The sequence below is a fragment of the Rhineura floridana genome, chromosome 9, assembly GCF_030035675.1.
Source record: "Rhineura floridana isolate rRhiFlo1 chromosome 9, rRhiFlo1.hap2, whole genome shotgun sequence".
In the NCBI taxonomy this organism is placed as follows: domain Eukaryota; kingdom Metazoa; phylum Chordata; class Lepidosauria; order Squamata; family Rhineuridae; genus Rhineura; species Rhineura floridana.
In genome coordinates this window covers 1,115,654-1,138,334 of record NC_084488.1, presented here as the reverse complement: position 1 = coordinate 1,138,334, position 22,681 = coordinate 1,115,654, and the positions used below count along the sequence as shown (strand labels likewise).

The following is a 22,681-nucleotide window of genomic DNA, read 5'->3' as shown; positions in this document are numbered from 1 at the left end:
ACTCTGTCCATTGAACCACCTGCCTCTGAAGCCCCCAAGCACTGGGCAATGGGGGATAGATCTCAGCATCCCCCTCCAACCAGTGGGGGTTATCTGTCTGCTCAAGTCTGGGAAGTTGTGGGGCATTCAGCTGGGGAACATCAGGTTGACAAGGGAGTGCCTCTGGGGCATGTCTAATGGAGCAGTCTCTAACAGTTCAGGTTGCGCTTCAGCAGGGGGGGCAGAATCAGGAGGAGTTGAACTGACAATTTCATGGGCCTGGGAGCACTGGGAGCATTCCTCTCTGTTAGTCCCTTCACCCAGATCGTCACCCCAGTCCTCAAAGTCTGTGTCACCCTCGTCAATGCCTCCCCTCCCAAGCTGGGTCACAACATTAATGTACTAGTTATGACCTTTAAAGTCCTGACCTACATGGTCTAGGACTAGGATATCTGAATGCCTGCTATCTCACATATGGTCCTGCCTGCTATTATGATCATTCAGAGAGGTCTGCTCCAAACACATAGTTGGCTTCAGAGTTCCCTGCCAAGGGAGGTCCATCTTGCCCCTTCCTTGTTGGCCTTCCACTGCAGCATCAAGATCTTCCTATTCAGGAAACCTTTTGGCTTTTAAAAGTGACTGGACTATTTGGATTCATTTGACCTAATATACAATACTACTGAAAGAATCACATCTTGAATAAGAAATCAGAAATATCCAGATGATCATAAGACTGGATTAAATTTTTACACAGAACATAGGAAGTTCCCTTATACTGAGTCAACTGGCCCATTTAGCTCAGCATTGCCTACACAGACTGGCAGTAGCTCTCCAGGGCTTCAGATACGGGTCACTCCCAGCCCTACCTAGAGATGTAGGTGATTGAAACCAGGACCTTCTTCATACAAAGCAGATGCTCTATTACTGAGCTACAATGCCCAAGCAGAGATAAAAATCAGGAAACAGCATAATTTAACTCAATCTCAGCTGTACAGATTGCAATGACATCCACACCCTACATCCACACCCTCAGAAAGAATACTGATATTGTCATTACCGATGCTGACAAAGGAAGAGCTGTCGTCAACATGAACAAAGTGGATGTTATACAGGAGGCTGAGAGGAAACTCTCCAACACCACAGGACCCTATTCTAAGATCCCACTAAGGAATAGCAGAAGGAACTACATAACCTGAAGAAATTTCCTCCAGATGTACAGGACCAAATCTGCACACATACACATCTTAGTAGTCTTCCATTTGTTACCCCAAATGCACAAGTCAGGCACCCCTGGGCACCCCATAGTTTCAGCCACCAGTAGCATCACAGTTCAGGTGTATGGGCTCCCATTTTCAGACTATATGCCATCAGCACTCCAAGTTACATACAGGGCCACCACTGACTTCCTGAGGAAATTACCTACTATTGATAATCTCCCAGGAAACACTGTCTTAGCTACTAGAAATCTTGAATCCCTTTACGCTAACATTCCAATAAAGACAGATTACAAGCCATTAGAAATATCATCTCTGACGGGGCCGTTGTCACCAAATTCTGCCCTTTGTACTTGCCCACAATAACTTCAGCAATGGGAAAATTGAACATTGGAGAACTTACTGTGAATGGGCCTTTTCTAATAGAAGCTACAAACCGGCCTACAGCAGGGTAACTTTGACCTCCCATTTGCCCAGGCAGGAAACTATGTAACTAACCTAGTCACCTCCTCCATTTCTTCCCTCTCCTCAGTTTAGTTCCATGTCCGAGCCTAGCAGATAACTCTCCTTTACAGACAAGCATAAATAACACTGTAATTTAAAAACAAGATAGAAAGGCCAACAAGACAGAGAAAAATCCTAATCTAATGTATAACTTTCTGAACATGAATTCCTACTGAATTACATGTGGTGCAGTTCAAATGAATGGCTTGCACACAGAGTGTGGCCTCCAGCTGGCTCACAGTTTCTACTAGGAAAAAACCCATCCAGCATAAGCTGCCCAATGTTCCATTTTCCTAGCAGAATGGAAGACAGCCTAGAGTGGAAATATCAAAGCCTGTATGTGCCTGGGGGGAATGCTGAATGGCCGCTCACTGGTGAGGCACCATGTGCTATATAACACCATCCTGCCAAATGCTGCTTCCATCAAAGCATACAGCTCCATCTTTAAATGTCATGTACATGTGGGTGGAGATGTCCATGTTGCTGTTCTACAAATGTCTAGAATGCTGGCATTTTTAGCTAGTGCAGCCACAGAAGCTGCCACCCTAGTGGAATGTGCTGTAAATTGCTTAGGTGATCTGCAGTGCTGAGCATCATAAGCCATGGTTATGCATGCTCTGATCCATATGGCCACTGTCTCTGCCTGAAATGCTTGGATTTATCAATATAAATATGGAGCCACCTCCTTATGTCTAAAGTGTGTCAGGCTTTCTGTGAGAGTTGAGAAGAAAGGAAACAGAGGGAGGGAAGGGTAAACCCCTGAGCCTTGGGGATGAATACTGGGTCCAGGTGAAGCACTCCACTATCCTTATGAAAGATGTATAGCTCATTACTAACTGAGAGGGCACTAAGTTCAGATATTCCTCTTGCTGATGTGATCAATACTAGGTAGGCTAACTTGAATGAAAGAACGTGAAACGGTGCAAAACAAGACAAAGGACGGCTTGGTTAGTGCCTTGAGAACAATATGCAGGTGCCATGTATTATTATAATTATAATTATTAATTAAATTTATATCCCACCCTTCCTTCCAGAAGGAGCCCAAAAGTGGAAAACAAAACACTAAAAATGCTCTAAACCTTAAGGAACCTATTATTGTTATTGTTATTAGATTAGTTGCTTGATATCCAAAGGTCCCCAAGCAACTTACACAATGTTACACAAAACAAAACACACTATAAAAACATAACAATAAACAACAACAAAACAATAACAATGCCACCCCCAAACAGCTGCCCACCTATACAATACCAGTGAGGAAAGCAGGGCTGTGCTTCTGAGGAATGTCTTAACATGAGGGTGAGAGCTGATTGATCTGGAGCCCGCGGAGGAGATCACAGAAGATAGTGCTGACACCTGTCGTGTTAGACTTAAGGCCTTGCTCAAGGGCTCATTGAAAGAATTGTAGTAGTTCTGGTATTCCCGCTTGGAATTTGTCCCAGGCTATGGTCTGAAGGCACGTAAGGCCAGCTCCCTGCTGAAGCTAAGCAGGGTCAGGTCTGGATGGGAGACCGCCTGGGAACCATATGTAAGCCGCCTTGGGTTTCTATCATGAAAAGAAAGGCGGGGTATAAATGTAATAAATAAAAAATAAATAAATACCTGTTTTCTACAGCACCATCTGGTGAACTCTCTCCAGGTGGCCTCATAAATTTTATTAGTGGACTTTCTGTGAGCTGCTAACCTAGTGCCTATGATTGTTAATAAGTGGAGTAAAAGTGTGTATTATGCTTTTGTCAGCTGGTTCCTTTCAACTTCCATGCAGCTAATTGGAACCAAGCTGGATCCAGGTCTTGTATTGGCTCTTGTGTCAATAAGTGGGGTAAAAACGGCAGGATCAGAGGTGGTCCTGTTGCCAGGTGTAGAATATCTGAAAACCAGGCCCTTCTGGGCCAATAAAAGCACCACCAAGATCAGATGTGCTTCCTCCTGTTGATCTTTGCAGAGTATCCCCGCTCGCTGGGAAAAAGAAGGGAACATGTAAAGCAGCCCTGTGGCCATGCCCTCTTGACAGCATCCATGCCCTCTGCCTTTGCGCACTGCAAGAATTAGTAGAACCTCTTGCAAGGAAAGGGCCAGAGGAGCAAAATTAGAAAGTGAGCTAAGTGAGATAAAAGGTTAATATTTATTACAAACAGAATAAAAATGAAGGGATGAGAGGAAAGCTGTTATAGGAGGAAGAAGTGGATGTAAAAGGGTGAGGGAGAAAAGATGAAACTGGCAGTTTGAGGGCTCAGTGGTCAAGATACAAGTTGCATATGGAAGGAGAATGGGAGAAAAAATTACAGGAGATGGATACAAATACATTTGAGAAACAGATGGGGGTGGGAAGGAAAAATATAAAAGAAAAACTTTCTCCACTTAGAGCCTCTGAATCAGCAAATTCTGCCCAAAGTGTGGAGGCTGACTCACAATACCTCCAGAGCAAATGTCCTATGGAACTCCTTGTAAAAAGGAAAACGCTGTGACAAAGCATGTAGCCATTTCCAAAGATGGATCAGATATGAGTAGAAAGTAGTATCAGGAATTGCCAGCTGATTATGCCACCTGCTGCAATTTTGTGACTGACTCTGCCCCTGCACCACCATTTTATGACTGGTGGGCCTCAGTAATTTTCAGCTGTCTCAACTGGTTCTTGGAGGTAGAAAGTTTGAGAATCCCTTTATTACAGGCCAGACCTAGAAGAGAAAATGACAGACTACCACTTTATTGTCATTTACAAGTCCCAGTTAGCCATCAGTGATGTATAACTCATCCTAGGCAATGACTCTCATCAGTCTTGGATAATAGGCATGCTCTTGCTTACAGATAGCCCCCTACAACCTAAAACAGCTATTGAGTTGCTACAACACATCACATAGCAAGATATTCTGACACAGGGACCAGACCCTGAAGCAGATCCAGATGCCAACTCTGTCCCCATGTCTATTACAGGATCTATTAATATAATCCACAACTTCAACTTCTGATTTCATTCACCTGCTAAACTTCCAATGTGATATAAGCCATCACCTGCCATCAATGCCCTTCTGTAGTCTAAATGGGAAAACTGGTGAGTTTCTACACAAAATAATGGACACAAATCTGATATCAGAAATGACCACATGTAAAAGCCAGAGGAGAAACATTTCAAGTTCTCATTTGACCTTAATTTATTAATTGACCTTAAGGTGACCATCTTTGAACAAAGGAATTTTAAAGACAGCCTGCAACGTAAAACTGCTGAAATAATAATATTTGTTAGTACTTTAAGATGCAACAAATCTGTTTATTGTTTTTGCTAACACAACTACTGCAAATTCAAACCCACATATTGCACACGAATAGTGAACATATACGAATATGTATTTTAGGTAAATATTAATTTAACCTGCTGTTTTGCCAACATTGGGAGAATTATGTCTGCTATCTGTCGTGATAATCTTTTCCACTTGTCTTCATTCTCTCTGTGACACTGTTGCAATACTAGGATGAACATCTCCAGCACCTGAAGACAAATAAAACACATACGTTCATTTGTATCATGAGAAAAATAGTTTCACCAATATTCATCTCCGGCTTGTCTTTCATCTGAAGTTCTAGACTTCCCCCTTTTCCTTTCCTCCTTAACATGTAATACAATTACCTCACGTCATTATGCTGAGCATTTCCACGCCAGCTTTAGTCAACAATGTGGAGCAGGAGTAGGAAAACACATAATATATGGGAGAACATACTTTATTAAAACAGAAAGATAACTCAATGCACGGATGCTTTTTTCATGGCAGCCCCATACCTCTTACAATGTCTAGTGAATACTTCTCCAACCCTGGGCCCCAAAATATTGGATTACAATCATCTCCAGTCAGCATAGCCAGTAGTCAGGGATGATGGGAGCTATAATCCAACAAATTCCAGGGACACAAAATTGGAGAAGGCTGATGTAGTTCCTGGGGATGAATATTTATATTAGTGACTTTGGATGAACAACTATATTAAAAACAAAAAACATTTAACAGCTGACTCTTTGGAAAGAGGTACTTCATTATGCTTGCTGCAAGCAGCACATTGCCACCAAAGGGATGGCAGCAAAGAAAATCATCCCTTTGGGGAACAGCAAAGGTGAAGGCAATACACTGTGTACAAGACACTGGAAGACTGTCACAGAGTTAGGAATGTAACATTACAGAAATGTAACAGTGGTCTTCAATGCTAGTTCCACTCGGAGTACACTTACTGAAGTTAATAGACATGACTAAGGCTGCAATCCAGCACACACTTACCTGGGAGTAAGTCTCATTTAACATGCAAGTCTCATTTAACATGTATTGGATTGCAGTCTAACTTAGGTTCATTAATTTCAATGGGTCTACTTGAAGTAAGACTTAGTTAAATACAACCCTAATACTGTAATGGGCCAAGTTCAAGGTTCTGTTTTCGGTGTACAAAGGCCTATGCAGCTTGAGATCAGGAAGCCTGAAAGATTGCCTTACCCCTTATATACCCAGTTGATCACTGTGCTCTGCAGGTGAGGGCCTCCTGCAGATACCATCTTATCAGGTGGTCCAGTCCGCACAACATAGGAAGCGGATCTTTAGTGATGTGGCACTGACACTTTGGAATTTCCTCCGCTTAAATATTAGACAGGCACCATCTCTGTTATCTTTTTGGTGCCTACTGAAGACCTTCCCCTTTCAACAAGCTTTTTAAGTAGAGACCTTATCCCAGTCTGTGTTGGAATTGCTTTTTAAGATTTTTAAAGCTGTGGGTTTTTAAAAAAAGTTTTTAAAAGAGACTTTTGGTCTTACCGTGAAAATGGTCTTCTCTGTGCATGTCAAAAGATGGTATCAGGTGGGTAGGTAGCTCCACCTAGTGGCTGAAGGCAGAAGAGCACTGTTGATTTTTGCAGGAACTTCCTGTTCTGTGTAGCTCTCAGCTCAGTTCTTGATGACAAACTAACTAATGATGACAGCAGTGATAGGAAGCACAATATACAACGAAAGACAACAGCACTCACACAGTCTTTGCTAGAGGCCTATAATGTACCCATGATTGCAGCCCAGCCCTCCTAAGGAGTGGCCCTCATATGATCTTTTGACATGCACACAGAAGACTATTTTTATGGTAAGACCAAAAGTCTCTTCTGCTGTGCATTGAAAAGATGATATCAGGTGGGACATACCAAAGCTGATCCATGTAGGGTGGGAATATTGCTAGGCTGAACTCATTAACAGTAGGGAGATAGGGATGGAAAATGGCGGCGTAGGTGGAGGAGCCTATGTTTGGAGCTCCTGCCGCTTGCCTTTTTAATATCTTTTAACATCTTTTGAACACCACCTACGCTTATTTGGGAGTGTGTGGAGAGTAACTGAATGTGTGAAAGATTTTGGTGCCACCCATTCCCCCCCCCCCGAGAATAATGACTACATTGTGGATGCCGAGGACAGCTGGGCTCGAAGTAGGAGAGGTAAAATCGAAGCCGGGGCTGAGCAAGGCCTCCTACCTTCCCAGCTGGTGTCGGGCCGCGGCGTGGTGCTCCCTGTTGCTGCCGTCGAAGTAGGAGGGGAAAAAATTGAAGCCGGGGCTGAGCAAGGGCTCCTACCTTTCCAGCTGGTGTCGAGCCGCGGCGCGGTGCTTCCTGTTGCTGCCGGCGGTTTCGGCCGCGGCTTGTGGGCTCTGCTTGTGGTTGCCTGCTGTTGCCCTGTCTCCTGCCGCTTGCATCATTGTGCTCTTTGTTGCCGCCGTTGCGGCACTTCCTGCTGTCGTCGCTCGTGCTGTGCCTTTGTCGCTTCCCACTGTTGTCGCTGTCTTCGCTGCCGCGGCTGCTGTATCCACGCTGTCCTTGTTGCCGGGCTTCGTTTTCTGCTTGTGTGGCTTTGGTCGTCCTGCTGCTGTGGGGATTGTGGCCGGGCGTTGCTGGGCGGTGGCTTTGGTTTTCCATCGGGGCATGGCTGTGCCCTTCATCGCTGCTGCTGTTGCTGCGCTCATTCCTATTGTCGCTTGCGCTCCATCATTCCCGTGGCTGGCTGGCGTTCTTTGCTGCTGGTGTGGTTCCATCTCTACCTTTGTGGCTTGCGCTTACCTTAGTGGTCCTTCGCCTTTCGTTGTACTGTCATCTGGACCTTTTGCAGGCGGTGCTTTGCCCGGGAAGAAGAACGGTTTGAGAGCTGCGTTGGTGCACAGGGAGTATGGGACTGTGGTTGTCGTGTAGACCTGAATTGGATGAGTGGATGCTGGTATGACTGTATGTTGTGAGTGTGTGTGTATTTTTATTTTATTTTTATTTTATTTTACTATGTGCCTGGGCGGGAGGATAGGGTATTGGGAGGGGGGACCAGAGGGGGCCCCTGTTAGCGTAGTGACGGGTAATGGGAGGTATGGCGTTGTGAGGAGGACATGCCAGTTGAGGGGAACTCGGCCCAGACAATTGGTGGCTGTACCGTGTTCCGGTCCTCCCCACATCCACAGGATTGCTGGTAGTTCTATCAGCCAACTCTCGGATCTCCAGTTGCTGCTTCTTAATGCCAGATCGGTAAATAATAAAGCTTCCCTCATCCATGATTTAATTGTGGATGAGGCAGCCGATCTGGCGTTTATTACCGAGACCTGGGTGAGCGATCTGGGAGGCATCAATCTCTCCCAGTTGTGCCCACCTGGGTACTCGGTTCAGCATCTGGGTAGATCCGAGGGTCGGGGAGGGGGAATCGCTGTGGTCTATAGAAGTTCCATCCCTCTTGTTAGGCACCCTATCCAGGTAGCTAATGGTCTGGAGTGTCTTCATATTACGTTGGGCCAGCGAGACAGACTGGGAATACTGATGGTGTACCGTCCACCCTGCTGCCCAACAGCCTCCCTAACTGAGCTGACGGAAGTGGTCTCGAGTCTGGTGTTGCGATCCCCCAAATTTTTGGTATTGGGGGATCTCAACATTCATGCCGAGACCACTTTGTCTGGGGCGGCTCAGGACTTCATGGCCTCCATGACAGCCATGGGGCTGTCTCAATTTGTTACTGGCCCTACGCATATTTCGGGACACACTCTAGACTTAATTTTTGCTACTAGAACAGGGGATGGTGATCTGGGAGTAAGGGATTTTACATCTATTCCTCTGTCATGGTCAGATCATCGCCTATTGAGGTGTAGGCTCACAATGTTTTCTCCCCTCTGCAAGGGTGGAGGACCAATTAAGATGGTCCGTCCCCGGAGACTAATGAATCCTGAAGGCTTTCAGAAGGCTCTGGGGAGTTTTCCAGCTGATAAAACTGACGCTCCTGTCGAAACCCTGGTCAATCTCTGGAATACGGAAATGACCCGGGCAGTTGACACGATCGCCCCGGTGCGCCCTCTCCTCTGCAGAACTCAAGTGGCTCCGTGGTTCACCCCGGAGCTAAGAGTGATGAAGCAAGAAAGAAGAAGGCTTGAGTGCAAATGGAGACGAACTCCCGACGGCTGTGGTCTTGCACTTGTGAAGGTCTCTACCAAGCTCTATGTGAAGGCGGTGAGGGCAGCGAAGAAGCAGTACTTTGCTGCCTCCATTCAGTCATCTTCTAACCGCCCAGCAGAACTTTATAAAGTTGTTCGGGGACTTTTACACTCTGTGCCTCAGAACGCAATAATACCATCAATAGCCCGCTGTAATGAGTTTGCGAGACACTTCCAAGATAAGATCACGAACATCCGCCGGGACCTTGACTCCAATATTGTAGCAGTTGAGCCTAATGAGGTGTCCAGAGCACAGTCTTGTCCTGTTTTATTGGATGAGTTTCAGTTGGTACAGCTCGAGGATGTGGACAAGGTGCTTGGACAGGTGCGGGCGACCACTTCTGCTCTGGATCCTTGCCCCTCATGGCTAATAAAAGCTAGCAGGAACGGAACAGCCAGATGGGCCAAGGAGGTGATCAATGCCTCCCTACGAGAGGGAGTGGTACCACCCTGCCTGAAACAGGCGGTGGTGAGACCGCTCCTAATGAAACCCTCCTTGGACCCTGAAAATTTTGACAACTATAGACTGGTAGCAAATGTTCCGTTCTTGGGCAAGGTCTTAGAGCGTGTGGTCGCTCACCAGCTCCAGGCTCTCTTGGATGAAACTGATTATCTGGATCCATGTCAATCGGGCTTTCGGCCGGGGTTTGGTACAGAAACAGCCTTGGTCGCCCTGTATGATGACCTCTGTCGGGAGAAAGACAGAGGGAGTGTAACTCTGTTGGTTCTCCTTGATCTCTCAGCAGCTTTTGATACCATCGACCATGGTATCCTTCTGGGACGTCTTGCGGACTTAGGAGTTGGAGGCACTGCTTGGCAGTGGCTGTGCTCCTACCTCCAGAATCGTCTCCAGAAGTTGGTGCTTGGGGAGCATTACTCGAACCCCTGGATACTCCAATATGGGGTCCCACAGGGTTCAGTTCTGTCCCCCATGCTCTTTAATATCTATATGAAGCCGCTGGGCGAGGTCATTAGGAGATTTGGAGTGCGTTTCCAGCAATATGCTGATGATACGCAGCTCTACTTCTCCTTTTCATCTTCTTCAGGTGAGGCTGTTAATGTACTAAACCGCTGCCTGGCTGCGATAATGGACTGGATGAGAGCTAACAAACTGAGACTCAATCCTGACAAGACTGAGATGCTGTTGGTGGGGGGGCTCTCTGCCCAGATGGACGATGTCCGACCTGCCCTAGATGGGGTTACACTCCTCCTAAAGGAGCAGGTCTGTAGTTTGGGGGTCTTATTAGATCCGCTCCTGTCACTGGAGGCTCAAGTAGCCTCGGTGGCACGGAATGCATTCTATCAGCTTCAGCTGGTAGCCCAACTATGACCCTATCTGGAGAGGGAGAACCTCGCCACAGTTATCCATGCTCTGGTAACCTCTAGATTGGACTACTGTAATGCACTCTATGTAGGGTTACCTCTGAAGACGGTTAGGAAACTTCAGCTGGTGCAGAACGCTGTGGCCAGAGTCCTTACTGGGACTAAAAAATTTGATCATATAACACCTGTTCTGGCCCAGCTGCACTGGCTACCAATATGTTTCCGGGCCAGATTCAAAGTGTTGGTTCTTACCTATAAAGCCCTTAACGGCATCGGACCGCAATACCTGGGGGAACGCCTCTCCCGCTATGTACCTACCCGGTTGCTGCGCTTGATGTCGAAGGCCCTTCTCCGTGTCCCAACGCATAAGGAGGCACGGAGAACGACAATTAGAGCTAGGGCCTTCTCGGTGGTGGCCCCCGAACTATGGAACGCCCTCCCTGACGAGATACGCCTGGCGCCTTCTCTGTTATCTTTTTGGCGCCAGGTAAAGACCTACCTCTTTGCCCAGGCATTTTAAAAAAATTTTAAAAAATTTAAAATTGAATTTAAATTTGGAAATTTTAATTGTTTTATTGTGTACTGTATTGTATTTACATCCGCATGTATTTTAATCTGTTTTATAATGCTGTTCACCGCCCTGGGAGCTTATTGCTATAGGGCGGTCTAAAAATGTAATAAAATAAATAAATAAAATAAATAAACAGTCGGAAAGGACATGCTGCAGCACTCTCCTCCCAAAGCCTGCTTCTACAGATGCATACATGTTAATCTTGTAATGCAATACCTGGTGGAACGCCTCTCCCGATATGAACCTACCCGTACACTACGTGCAACATCGAAGGCCCTCCTCCGGGTACTGACTCATAAAGAGGCCCGGAGGATGACAACAAGAACTAGGGCCTTCTCAGTGGTGGCCCCCGAACTATGGAATAGTCTTTCCGACGAGGTGCGCCTGGCGCCAACTTTGTTATCTTTTTGGTGCCAGGTTAAAACCTTCCTCTTTTCCCAGGCATTTTAACATATTTTAGCATATTTAGCACATTCTGGTATTCTAAATTTAAATTGTGTAACATGTTTTTAGCTCTGGGGAATTTTTGTGGTATGTTTGTATTTACTATGTGATTTTATTATATTACTGTATTTTTATATTTATGTTGTACACCGCCCAGAGAGCCGTTGGCTGTGGGCGGTATAGAAATTGAATAAAATAAAAATAAATAAATAAATAATGTCTAATAAACGTATTGGGAATGGCCCATGTGGCTGCTCTACAGATCTCAGTCAGTGAAGCATTGTGCGAGAATGCTGCCATTGTGGCTGCTGCCCTAGTGGAGTGAGCCACTATCCTGTCTGGTCGCACAAGCCACAGCGAAGCATATGCCAAGGTAATACATACATCCACCTAGCTAGGGTGGAGGTTGAAACTTTGTTACCCAGCGAAGCTGGATGACATGAGACTAAAGGTCTTGTGATAAGGTTTAGTTTTGGAGATATATACTTCTAAGGCTCTTCTCACGTCCAATGAGTGCCACGCCTTTTCTGTGGGGCAAATACGATTAGGGCAGAAGGAAGGAAGCACTAACTTGTTGACTGTGAAAGGCAGAGAGAACCTTAAAATGAAAGGAAGGGACAGTGCAAAGTACTACCCTATCCTTATGAAAAACACATACATCCTTATCTACACAGAAGGCATTCAACTCAGACACTCGACGCGCCGAAGTAATGGCCACAAGGAACAAGAATTTAAAGGATAACAAACGGAGAGATATTTGACTTAAGGGTTCAAGGGAGGTTTTTGCAGGGCCATTAAGACTTTGTGCAGGTCCCAAGTTGGGAAACGATGGACAGTAGGTGGTGCCGATATCGTTGCCCCATGAAGGAAATGCTTCAGAAACGGGTGAGAGCCCAGTAGATTTTCAGGGAACTTAAGATAGGATTGACAACAAAGTCAAAGCCTGGCGTCTCAAAGTGTTTGGTTTGTAAAGCCCTCCTGTAGGAATGAGAGGATCTCTTTAATAGCTGCTTTGCTTAGAGTTATGCCTTGTTTCTGTGTCCAAGACAAACAGGCTTTCCATGTGGCCTCATATATTTGAACGGTAGAAGGGCATCTGGAGGCCACTATTGTCTCCACTACTTGCATCGGAATGCCTCTCTTCAAGAGGCATTGCCGTTCAATTTCCAAACATGAAGAGACAGCCAGCCAGGATCTGGATGGAGAAATCGTCCCTGTGACATCCCTGAGAGGAATTCGCCATGGAGGATTGACCGATAGGTCGATGAGTTCTGGAAACCAAGGTCTCCTTGACCACCAAAGAGCTACTGGCAGAACCGTTGCCCTTTCTGCTCAATTTTCTGGATTACTTTGGGGAGGATCGGAAGAGGCGGAAAGACAAATGTTCTTCTGCCTACTGGAAGATGAGTGAAGCTTCTCTCTGGAGAAGGGGAGAGCGCGTGCCCCCCTGACAGTTCAAATGAGATTTGGCAGACACCACCCCCAATCGTCTGGCACGCGTGAAGTGTGTCAGTACCAGGCAGACACGAAGAGGGGGGAACTATTGATGCTTGCCCTCTAGCCCCCTGAAATGCTTGGTGCTATGTAGCTGTCTCAAGGAAGCCTGTAAAATCCTCGGGAGAGGATGATGAAGAAAAAATCTTGTCTAAGGTGGGCTGGAGCTGGGTGCCTTCCTCCTCAGATAGGGATTCCTGGTCCCTCTGCGACCTGGAAATGGTGCCATGAGCATCCTTCCCTGCAGCTCCTTGTGGATTATTAGGCCACCACAGCACACGCCTCAGCCACCTCGTGCCTGCTGGAAGAGGGGCGGGCTCTGGTTATATTCTGGTAGAATATAAAGGCCGTAGGGCCTGCTCAAATAATGGCGGCAGAACAACATCCATTCTAATCGGAGGCTGGAGTGACTTGGGTTTCTTTAGAGGATTTTCCGATTTGCGTGTTGCTTTCCCCCCTGGGAGCAAACCACGCTGCGGGTCTTACAGAGGCTAAGGGCTGTGATGATAGTCAGGCCAAGTGCTGATGCGCTGCGGGGGGGGGCATGCTTCCATAGCTGGAGTGTCCTGCTGAGGCCTTCCATGGCAAGAAAATGGAGAGGAGGTGTGAGTAACTCGGCTTCCTGGCAGCCTGCTGCCACAGGCGTCCCCACTCACACCAGGAATGGAGGAGGCCCCCAGGCATTTAACAGTAAGGAAGGCACTGGTGCATCTAAGATATGAGGCTAGTGGGGGTGGCGGATCCAACGATGAACAACGAAGCATCCTCGAAGAAAAATAGGGGGGACCGTTTCACGGTCAGCTAACACCACCTCAGGGGGGCCTTAAAACTACAAACCCCCCTTTTTAAAACAAACAAACGAGACACACACAGGGAATACACTAAAGGAAGGAAGGTAAAATACGAACACACAGTAGAAGAATACCAAACTATACAGGCCTGAACACAGAGAAGAGTGAAATCAACCATTCTTGGTGGAAGGCAGAAGAGAACTGAAGTAAGGAGCTGTGCAGAGCAGGAAGTCCTTGTAAAAAAAATCCATTAGCACTCTTCTGCCTTCAGCTACTAGGTGGAGCTAGCTACCCCACCTTAGATCAGCTTTCCCATGGACAGGAGAAATACTATGCAGCCTACAAACATTCCTACACAGTTTACCTGATGGTACTGGATAAGCCTCAACAACATTGAAACGACCACTTCTTTTTGTGTTTCCAATTCTTTGCCAGCATCAGCTTTGTTTGCTCCTCTTAATATAAAGAGATCATGAACAATGGGTTGCAGAGCGGGTATTGCTGAAGGAAAAAAAAATTTTTTAATGTAAGATTAATATTGTAACAGCACAAAAACAGCCTGTAACCCCTTAACCTTTTGAGTATTCTGCTATCAAATCTTAGGACTAACGCATTTTTATATATGCAACACCTTCCTTGCTCCCTCACACATTATAAAATAATTCAGGTCTCTATTGCAGCTTATAGATTCCTCCAAATAGAATAATTTCTTAGCATGAATTCTGGTTCTCAATTACTCTTGGAGGGCATTCTACATCCATTGGAATAGCACCTTCGTACCTAGCTGGGGATAGATGTACTGGGTTCTAATCAAAACCAAAATGTTGTTCTTTGCCTATTCTACAATGGGAAAGGCAATTAAAGAGGAGAAGATTATGGCAGCAAGCAATTAACAGCCTGTGGATAGTTGGTAGATGCCAAAACCTGTGTTTAGGCTCCAGTGACCCAGCTGGGGGCAGGGCCAGCTAGAATGGTGATGGTCCACTACTGTTGATTCCTCCTGGACATGTCAGGAAAAGTGGAGAAAAAGAAAAGCTCTTAGAACCCACTGAAGATCCTGCTTCACTGTAAAGTCAATCTAGAAGTGCAGGGATACACACCTAGAAAGAGATATGAAAGATCTAATTCTTCGTCCAAAGGGGTTACTATTGAAAAAGATATGGGATGCCTCCTGCATGTTAAGGAAGGACTACAGTTTCTGAAGATATGCCATATTAAGCACAGGCTGTACTGGTAGCTTCTAATGTAAGAACAGTAATGTTAACTAACGTGTACAGAGGGTGCGGGAAGATGGGCATCATCCACAGAGACACTGATTTGTCCAACTATAGAAAACATAACACCTGCATATAAAAAAGAAACTATTGCAGGGAGGGATAACTACTGGTTAGAGAGATATGCTTGTATTTGGTTAAACTGATAAAAAAAGTGAGGATCAATAAAAACAACTATCCACAAAATGAGTAGTCCCCTCACTTGTCTTATACTTCCACCAAGAGATAAAAACTTGCTGAGTACAATGGACAAATGAACAGCCGTGAAGAGGAAACAGGTCCACCATATAAAGACGTTAAGCAGATCTAGCTCTAGTAAATAAAGAATAACCAAACACCTGGATAGTAAAGAGCCTACTTAACATAGATGCAGTAATTAAAATATTATCTCCAATATAACAGAATTTCTAGAATATGCCAACTGGTAGGAAAAAGTGTCTTGGATACAGCTTCTCATTAAAAGGAGGGAAAGGCAGGATGTAAGTTGACCAGAAGCAGCTTGCCTTTTGGGGCAGAGCTGCAACACTAGTTTCCTGGCAGATGTGTCACTGCTGCTGACTGAGAGGGGTAGGAATAAGCTGATAGGGAGGTCAGCACAGTGTAGCTAAGGCACTAGGAGGTTGACACTGCAGGAGTGCCAGAATGGCTCTGCAGATGAAGCCACACCAGTGACCTCCCCATCGCATTGCCACTCCTGGTAAGCATCAATGATGCACTTGCCAGGAAGCTAGTATTGTGGCTCCACTCAACTGGGCGGGCCACTATTGAAATAGATGTAGATTAGCAATTGTGAGACTTCTTGAACAACTAACTCTCTATAACTCTTCCTATCAGACTGACTTCCCTTAGAGGAAAACAGAAATTGGTACTTACCGTGAAGTTTGCTGATTATGCTAGGATGCATTAGATTTGTTCGCGAATATATCAAATGTAGCAAAAATATTTTACACACGTAATTACTTTTAAAGAAAAACATCACCTCTCCTACAATTTGTTAGTTTTACAACTTTACTCTAATTACCATGTGTAACAGCTTTCCTTCCACTGGCCATTATCCCATCACATAGCTGAATAATTTTAGGAATTCCAATTATCTGTTTGGAGTGGTAGCGCTCATAAGACAATAAGACAAGGAAGAAAAAGATACTAGGAATAATTGCTTCCGATTCCCTGCAGAAAAAAAAGAAGAGAAATATTGAACTTACGCATGACAGCCATAATAGTTTTTTTCTAGTCACAGGGAGAATATCCTGTAGTGACTCCTCTCAACCACTTCAAGGAACTTCTGGAACCTCCATATGGAGGAGGATCCCTCCTGAGTGCTGGAGGTTCCAACACTAAGAACCAGATTCAACTAATGACAAAGTAATCTTATAGCCTAGTAACTCTATAATTTAAATGTTCCTAAATGAAGACCAACAGGACAAGATCAACCCCAGGATCTAGTTATTTTAACTAAAAAGGAACTTCCAGTGTTTCCTAGTATGAAAGCATGAGCTGGACATCATAATCTCTATAATCTGAAGAACTAGAGTTAAGTCCAACATTTCTTTCTTGGTCGTTGGTTGATGATATCCCATAAAGAAAAGGGGGGAGAACAGCTACCGTTTTTGCTGTTCTTTTGGTGCCATTTTTTTCTCCCATTGCATGATCTCAGCCAATTATGGATCACACAGTGTGATGGCATAATGATGCTACATACCCATATTTGACAACATGTCACTATCACTGAGAGCAAATTAAGCTGTATTGCCCTTACTTGGATGACAAGGAGAACCTGGGCCAATGCTCCCCATTTAGTGACACAACTGCTATAGTGTAGCAAGGACAGTCTTGGTAATGAGAATGGAATTTCACATCCACCCGCAACTGCCATGATAGGGCCATTTCAGAAGCATGAAAATCATTACAAAACTGTCCCTGTTTTGGCTCAAACCAAATTTTTATACATACAGTTCTGAGAATTTTACAAGACTGGATTTGTACCTGAACTGTCCCACTTCAATGTATTCAAATTGCTTTAGTACAAATCCAATGAACACCTATGAACAACAACAAATTCACATTAAATTACAACCCCTCAAAAAAGTCAAATAAATGGTCAAAAAACTTAATATGCATTAGAATTGAACATGTGATGAGGTATTATTTTTTTTAAAAAATGACTGATTGATATCCTATCCCGCCCTTCCTCCTAATAGGAGCCCAGGGCGGTTTACTGCACATATTTATTATTCCACATAACCAATATCACAAAGACAAATATTTAAAAAAGAAAATGTACAATTCCAGTAGCAAGCAATGTTCCAGCTGCAAAACTTACTATAAAATTCCCTTTTTGTATTAGTACAAAGGTCAGTTTCTGGGACAGCACATCATCCTGGTAGGAAGACAGGATTGATCTTTGATCCCACTTAGGGGAAGTAGTTTCCTGCTTTTCCAAACCAAAATTGGCAGAGAAACAGTTTCTCCCATTAGGAGTAAATATGGCTGAGGGGTGGGGTGTATAACCACAATGGAAGAAAACTAAGAAATAACAACTGAAATGGTGTGAGACAGGGCATCCTTGTTTGGCTCTGCCTAGTCCCCCCATATGTCCCTATGAAAACAGACCAGCCAAAACAATTGTTAGAGGAGCACGTTGCCCTCTAGAGTAAGCACATAAGTAAATGTTTCCCTCTCAGGAGTACACAGGGCAGTTTTTATTGATCCTGAACTTATTCAATTAGTAAGTATTTAAATAAAAGTTTCCACCATATCCAATAGGTACAGTGTCCCCAACAGCACAATCCAGGGTACTTAATGTCAAAGGAGGTGGCAGTCAGCCAAATCACGAATGCGAGTTCAATATAGGTTTTATAAAGTGAGGATTTGATTTTTTTTCTTTAACACAAATCAGTACTTCTCACAATTAAATTGTTTTGTCCACTGAAATTATAAGTCAAGTTTATTTGTCTATGATCATGCATCATGTCAATTTGAATAAAAACACAACTGGCCATCCTTCTTTAACCAATTGCATATAAGAAAAACTGAAGGACTCACCTGATCAGAGTCTAGGAGACAATAGTTAACCCGTAGCTGAACCAGTTGTGCAAGAAGGTCCAAAACTTGCCTCTGCAGCTGTACAGATGTTGTTGTGGTATATTGCTTTAAAGCTTTGATGACAAGGGGCTCAAACAAACGAATGTGATTATGAATAATATTCTATTAAAAAGGGGGAAATGTAGGAATTAAATAGGATTTCAATTGGAAAAGATGATATGTAATTGCCTATCTAAAGTGACAGAACTTTTCCTGCCCCACCCAGTCATTACCAGGGGCACAATTCCAATAATTCTGAGCCCCCAAAAAATAATCTGGTCTGGAAACGCTGGCAAAAAGATAGTTCTTAAAAGGAGTGAGCTTTGAAGGTTGTGCAGGGGCCTAAACCCTTTTCTAATTGTAGGAGAAATTTATACCTGTAAATTTACTTCGGTTGCATCAATCCTATTTCAAAAACACTCACAGTAAGAAGCTAGCTATGTCAGAATAGGAAATATAGCTTGCTGAAGCTAAAAGTATGAAAGAGGAACTAGGAACTCTGCATCTGAATGGGGCCTATGTGTTTTATGTGAAGCAAGCACACAGAGAAATGGGAAATAAACATCTAAGGACTCATAAATAGAAGATGCGGAGGACACCTGCATGCATAGATGTGAGGCACTTGGCCAGTAAATGTTATCACTGAAGGAAAAGAGGAAGTATGGAGATACAGTACGTGTCCGTTGGAAGTGTAAGATGTTTATATTCTCTTTGCATGCTTGAGTTTCTACTTTATTTTTTCTTTTAATGCTTGTGTGAAGCTATGTGTGTGGTTTCAATATAGCTTTGTTAAATCATAATCTTATTGTTTTAGCTGCCAATTTAAGCTCAGCAGCTTAAAGAAGGAGCAGGTAAAAATGATAAGGAAGTTTTGTAGGACTTTTCAGATTAAGCTTCTGGTACCTAATTGACTTTCCCCCCTAAAATTAAATTCCTGCATCATGACAACATGCCTCTTATTTGCATAGATTGAAAAAGCTGTCTCAGATATGAGTAAATTACATGTAGCTATAGAGCGGCTAAATCGATTAATGGAATTGTGGGAGAATAAGTAAAATGTTACCTAAAAGGAAATGGCATGTGTCCTGGAGGGTGAAGGAACTGTCTTTTGTGAGAGAGAAGGAAAAGTTTGGGGTGATATATGGGTAATGTCATGGCAAATGAGTTGCTAGCTGGGCTGCAAAATGTATCAAAGTCACAGGATGAGAGTGTATGGGCATGTGATGAAATTTTGGGATGCAATTGGTTGCTGTTGTTTTACAACTCTGATGTTGATTTACTTTTCTAGACTGGGCTGAAAGGTTTCAGAAACACTTAAGTCAAACTAGACTGGATAGTAGCAAATCCATTTCTTTAAATGCAGGCGTTCCCCAGTTTCATATAAAGCAGGGGCTGGCGTAGTTCACAGGTTTGGAATACAAAAAAAAATCCCTTCAGCTGAGCTCTAATAATGGAAGTGAGCCCTGCTGGGAGAAACGCATCCAGGATTTGCAGGGATATAAACCACAGCAAGCAGGTTTATCAATTCTCATCCACGTTCACCTATGTTAGTGACTGGAGCAGGCCTGCATTTAAAGAGCAAGGTCTGCTGCTGTCATGTAAAATTCTGTCTTTATGCCTGCATTTTTGTAATTAATCCTAATCCTTTAGGGCATGAGCGGGAACCCTTTGGCCCACCACATGTTGAAGTCCAGCTCCCATCAGTCCTAGCAAGCTCAGCCAATGGCCAGGAATGATGGGAGTTTTAGTTCTGCAACTTCTGGAGGGCCAAAGGTTCCACACACCTGCTTCAGGAATCCATATAACCAAAAAAAACCAATTCTATGCAATATTTAATAAAATATGACAAGCAGCAGTTTTAGAAATGTATTTTTACTTGTACCTTGTCAGCACGATGCTTCACTGCACTTGACATGCCAGCTTTTAGTTGTGTAGAAACCTTTTGCAATATATCAAACCAACTATTAAAAAAATAATATTTATTATTAGTGCCCATTTATTTTAGAGTATCTGTAATACATCACAGAGTAGTGGAAACTGATCAATCTAACTTCAAGAACCGATGGTTAGACTGAGGCGGTTTATATTACAAGAGAAGCACTACAAGTACATTAAATACATAATTTAACAAGTGGGCTGCTTTGTTTTGGTGACTAACACCTCCTTGTCTTCTTAAAGTATCAGATTGTCTGTTTTATTCATGGGTATCATAAAAAAAGTGAAATGTCCTTACCATGAATTTCTATTTTCAGATGATGCCAAAGGGCACTGCTACTAATGGGATGACACTGCCGAGTGAGAAGTGAACTCTCTTTGGAGCAGGTGTTGCTCCCCCCGCCCCCATTAATTACAGAAAAAACAACAACAAAGTCTTGCAAGCTCTTTAAAAGTACAGTCTAATGCTAACTTAATGCTAACTTCTGAATATATATATAGTCCTGTTCCCAATTATCGGGGATTAAGTGCCTTTGAGCACAGTAGAGCATACTTTTGAGTTAAACATTTGTAGGTCTGCAGTAAAAATGTTGTGCAGTATATTTATATTCTGCTTTTCTTCACCAATGCATTACAAAGACAGAGTATAGATTTTTATAATATATAACAAAACATTATGGAAATAAAAGCATAGAAGTTAGACTCACCCAGAAGTATCATGTTCATGTTCAGTCTGCATCATATTCCTTAAACTAGCATCAGCAAGTGCCTGTGTAAAATGAGTGTAAGGAGCCATGAAACAATAATGATAAAGGCCAGGTCTCAAATTTGAAGAGCCTAAACGCTGGGCTTTGCCTTGAGATCTGCTAGGATTTGAAGACAAGCAATCATATTGTGACGCCAGGTTTGTGCCGAACAACGTCTTCAGCAACTACGGGAAAATGGAAAAACAATTCTGAAATCAGGTAAATTCATACAAATGGGCAAAACTGACTTTTTTTAAAAAAGAGAGAAAGGAAATAATACATGGCATTCTCAATCCCACCTCAGGAAGCTGTTTGAACAAGGATCAAAGGAGCCTAACTTCTCTCATGACAATTTCTTCTACTTCTGTTATGAAGCTTTGAGTCAGCTGTGGAGTAGAGCAGGGTGAGAGATACAGAACACTGTCATCCTGTTTAAGTAAGACTTCACTGATGAGATTTAGGGAACATCCTTTCCAGTGCCAATATTTAATCATTTAGGACCCTCAGAGTCTATGAGGAGATCAGAATGGAGCAGAGTATTCTGAATCTTTTGAGGGCTAATAGAGAGTGGAGTAAGATGTTACCTGTCAATCATAATTCTCACTGTCCATGAAATCCAATGAGGAGTGAGGCATGCAGTATCTACATTTTGTTTGTCCTTCCCCATAACACTTATCAGAACACCACACATCCTCTCATAAAACTCACTGCCTAACTTGCTTACTATTGGGAAACAAGTGGCCATCCGGGAGGAGGAAGACATACTCTGGGGCAGGGTGGGTTTTGCTCAGAAGAAAAAAAACATAGCTCAACCAAGCAACTGGACAAGTAGTGCTGTAATAGCAAGCCTTCATAACTTTGAACTAAGATGAGATTACAGAAAGGAAAAACTACAGCAGAGAAAAGGTTCGTTGCCACACATACTAAGCCTAATAAGAGATACTGTAGTACAGGGCTAATCTTTTTTGGTTCGAGGGTCACACTGAAGGTTAGCTGCCCATCTGAGGGCTGCATGCCAACCCAAGACCATCTCTCTCTCTCTCTCTCTCTCTCTCACACACACACACACACAGAATGCTCACACATTTTTTACTTTTGACAATTTGTCAAGAGCCAAGAGAGAAAGACAACAGGAGGAGAGTAGACTGACAAGACATACACACACTCAGTACATGGTGCCCTAGGAAGAATCAACAGAGTATCTTCGTATCTCTGAAAATGGCTCCTTCTCCCTCTGGTATAGCACCATTGTTAGAAAGTCTTAGACAGGAAATAGGAAGGAATGCTTCCTCCTGTTTCCTAAGCCTCTTTAAGTTCTTCTAACAATTGTGTTGACCTTTTAACTCCCCCATCTCTGGTTACAAGATTAATGGAGACCTTTCTGCCAGTGTGGCATAGTGGTTAGAGCATTGGACTACGACATGGGAGACCAGTGTTAGAATCTCCACATAGCCATGAAACTCATTGGGTAACCTTGGGCCAGTCACTACCTCTCAGCCTCAGAGGAAGGCAATGGTAAACCACCTCTGAATCCCGCTTACCATGAAAACTCTATTCATAGGGTCGCCGTGTCGGAATCAACTTGAAGGCACTCCATTCTGCAATGGTGATGGGGAGCAATACCCATTTTTAAAAAAATATTGGGGGGCTTTGTGAGCTGCCAAAATCAATCACTGGTTGCCAGTTGTATACCGGGCCCAATTCAAGGTGTTGGTTTTAACCTTTAAAACTCTATACGGTTCCGGCCCAGTTTATCTGAAGGAGCGCCTCCAGTATCACCAAATATGCCGCCAAACAAGATCAGCCTCACAGGACCTTCTCTCGGTCCCACCGACTAAGACAGCTAGGTTGGTGCGGACCA

General features: G+C 43.9%; 1 protein-coding gene across 1 annotated transcript in view; it reads right to left on the bottom strand.

Moving 5' to 3' along the window:
- The window catches only part of HTT (huntingtin), a 337,153-nt gene that overhangs the window by 111,357 nt on the left and 203,115 nt on the right, over positions 1–22,681 (bottom strand). The window contains exons 31-37 of the mRNA XM_061584691.1: positions 20,782–21,005; positions 20,022–20,100; positions 18,101–18,262; positions 17,042–17,097; positions 16,077–16,225; positions 14,146–14,282; positions 5,068–5,184 (exon numbers count right to left, since the gene is read on the bottom strand). Coding sequence (XP_061440675.1) covers positions 5,068–5,184; positions 14,146–14,282; positions 16,077–16,225; positions 17,042–17,097; positions 18,101–18,262; positions 20,022–20,100; positions 20,782–21,005 — 924 coding nt within the window. The remainder of the gene's footprint in view (positions 1–5,067; positions 5,185–14,145; positions 14,283–16,076; positions 16,226–17,041; positions 17,098–18,100; positions 18,263–20,021; positions 20,101–20,781; positions 21,006–22,681) is intronic.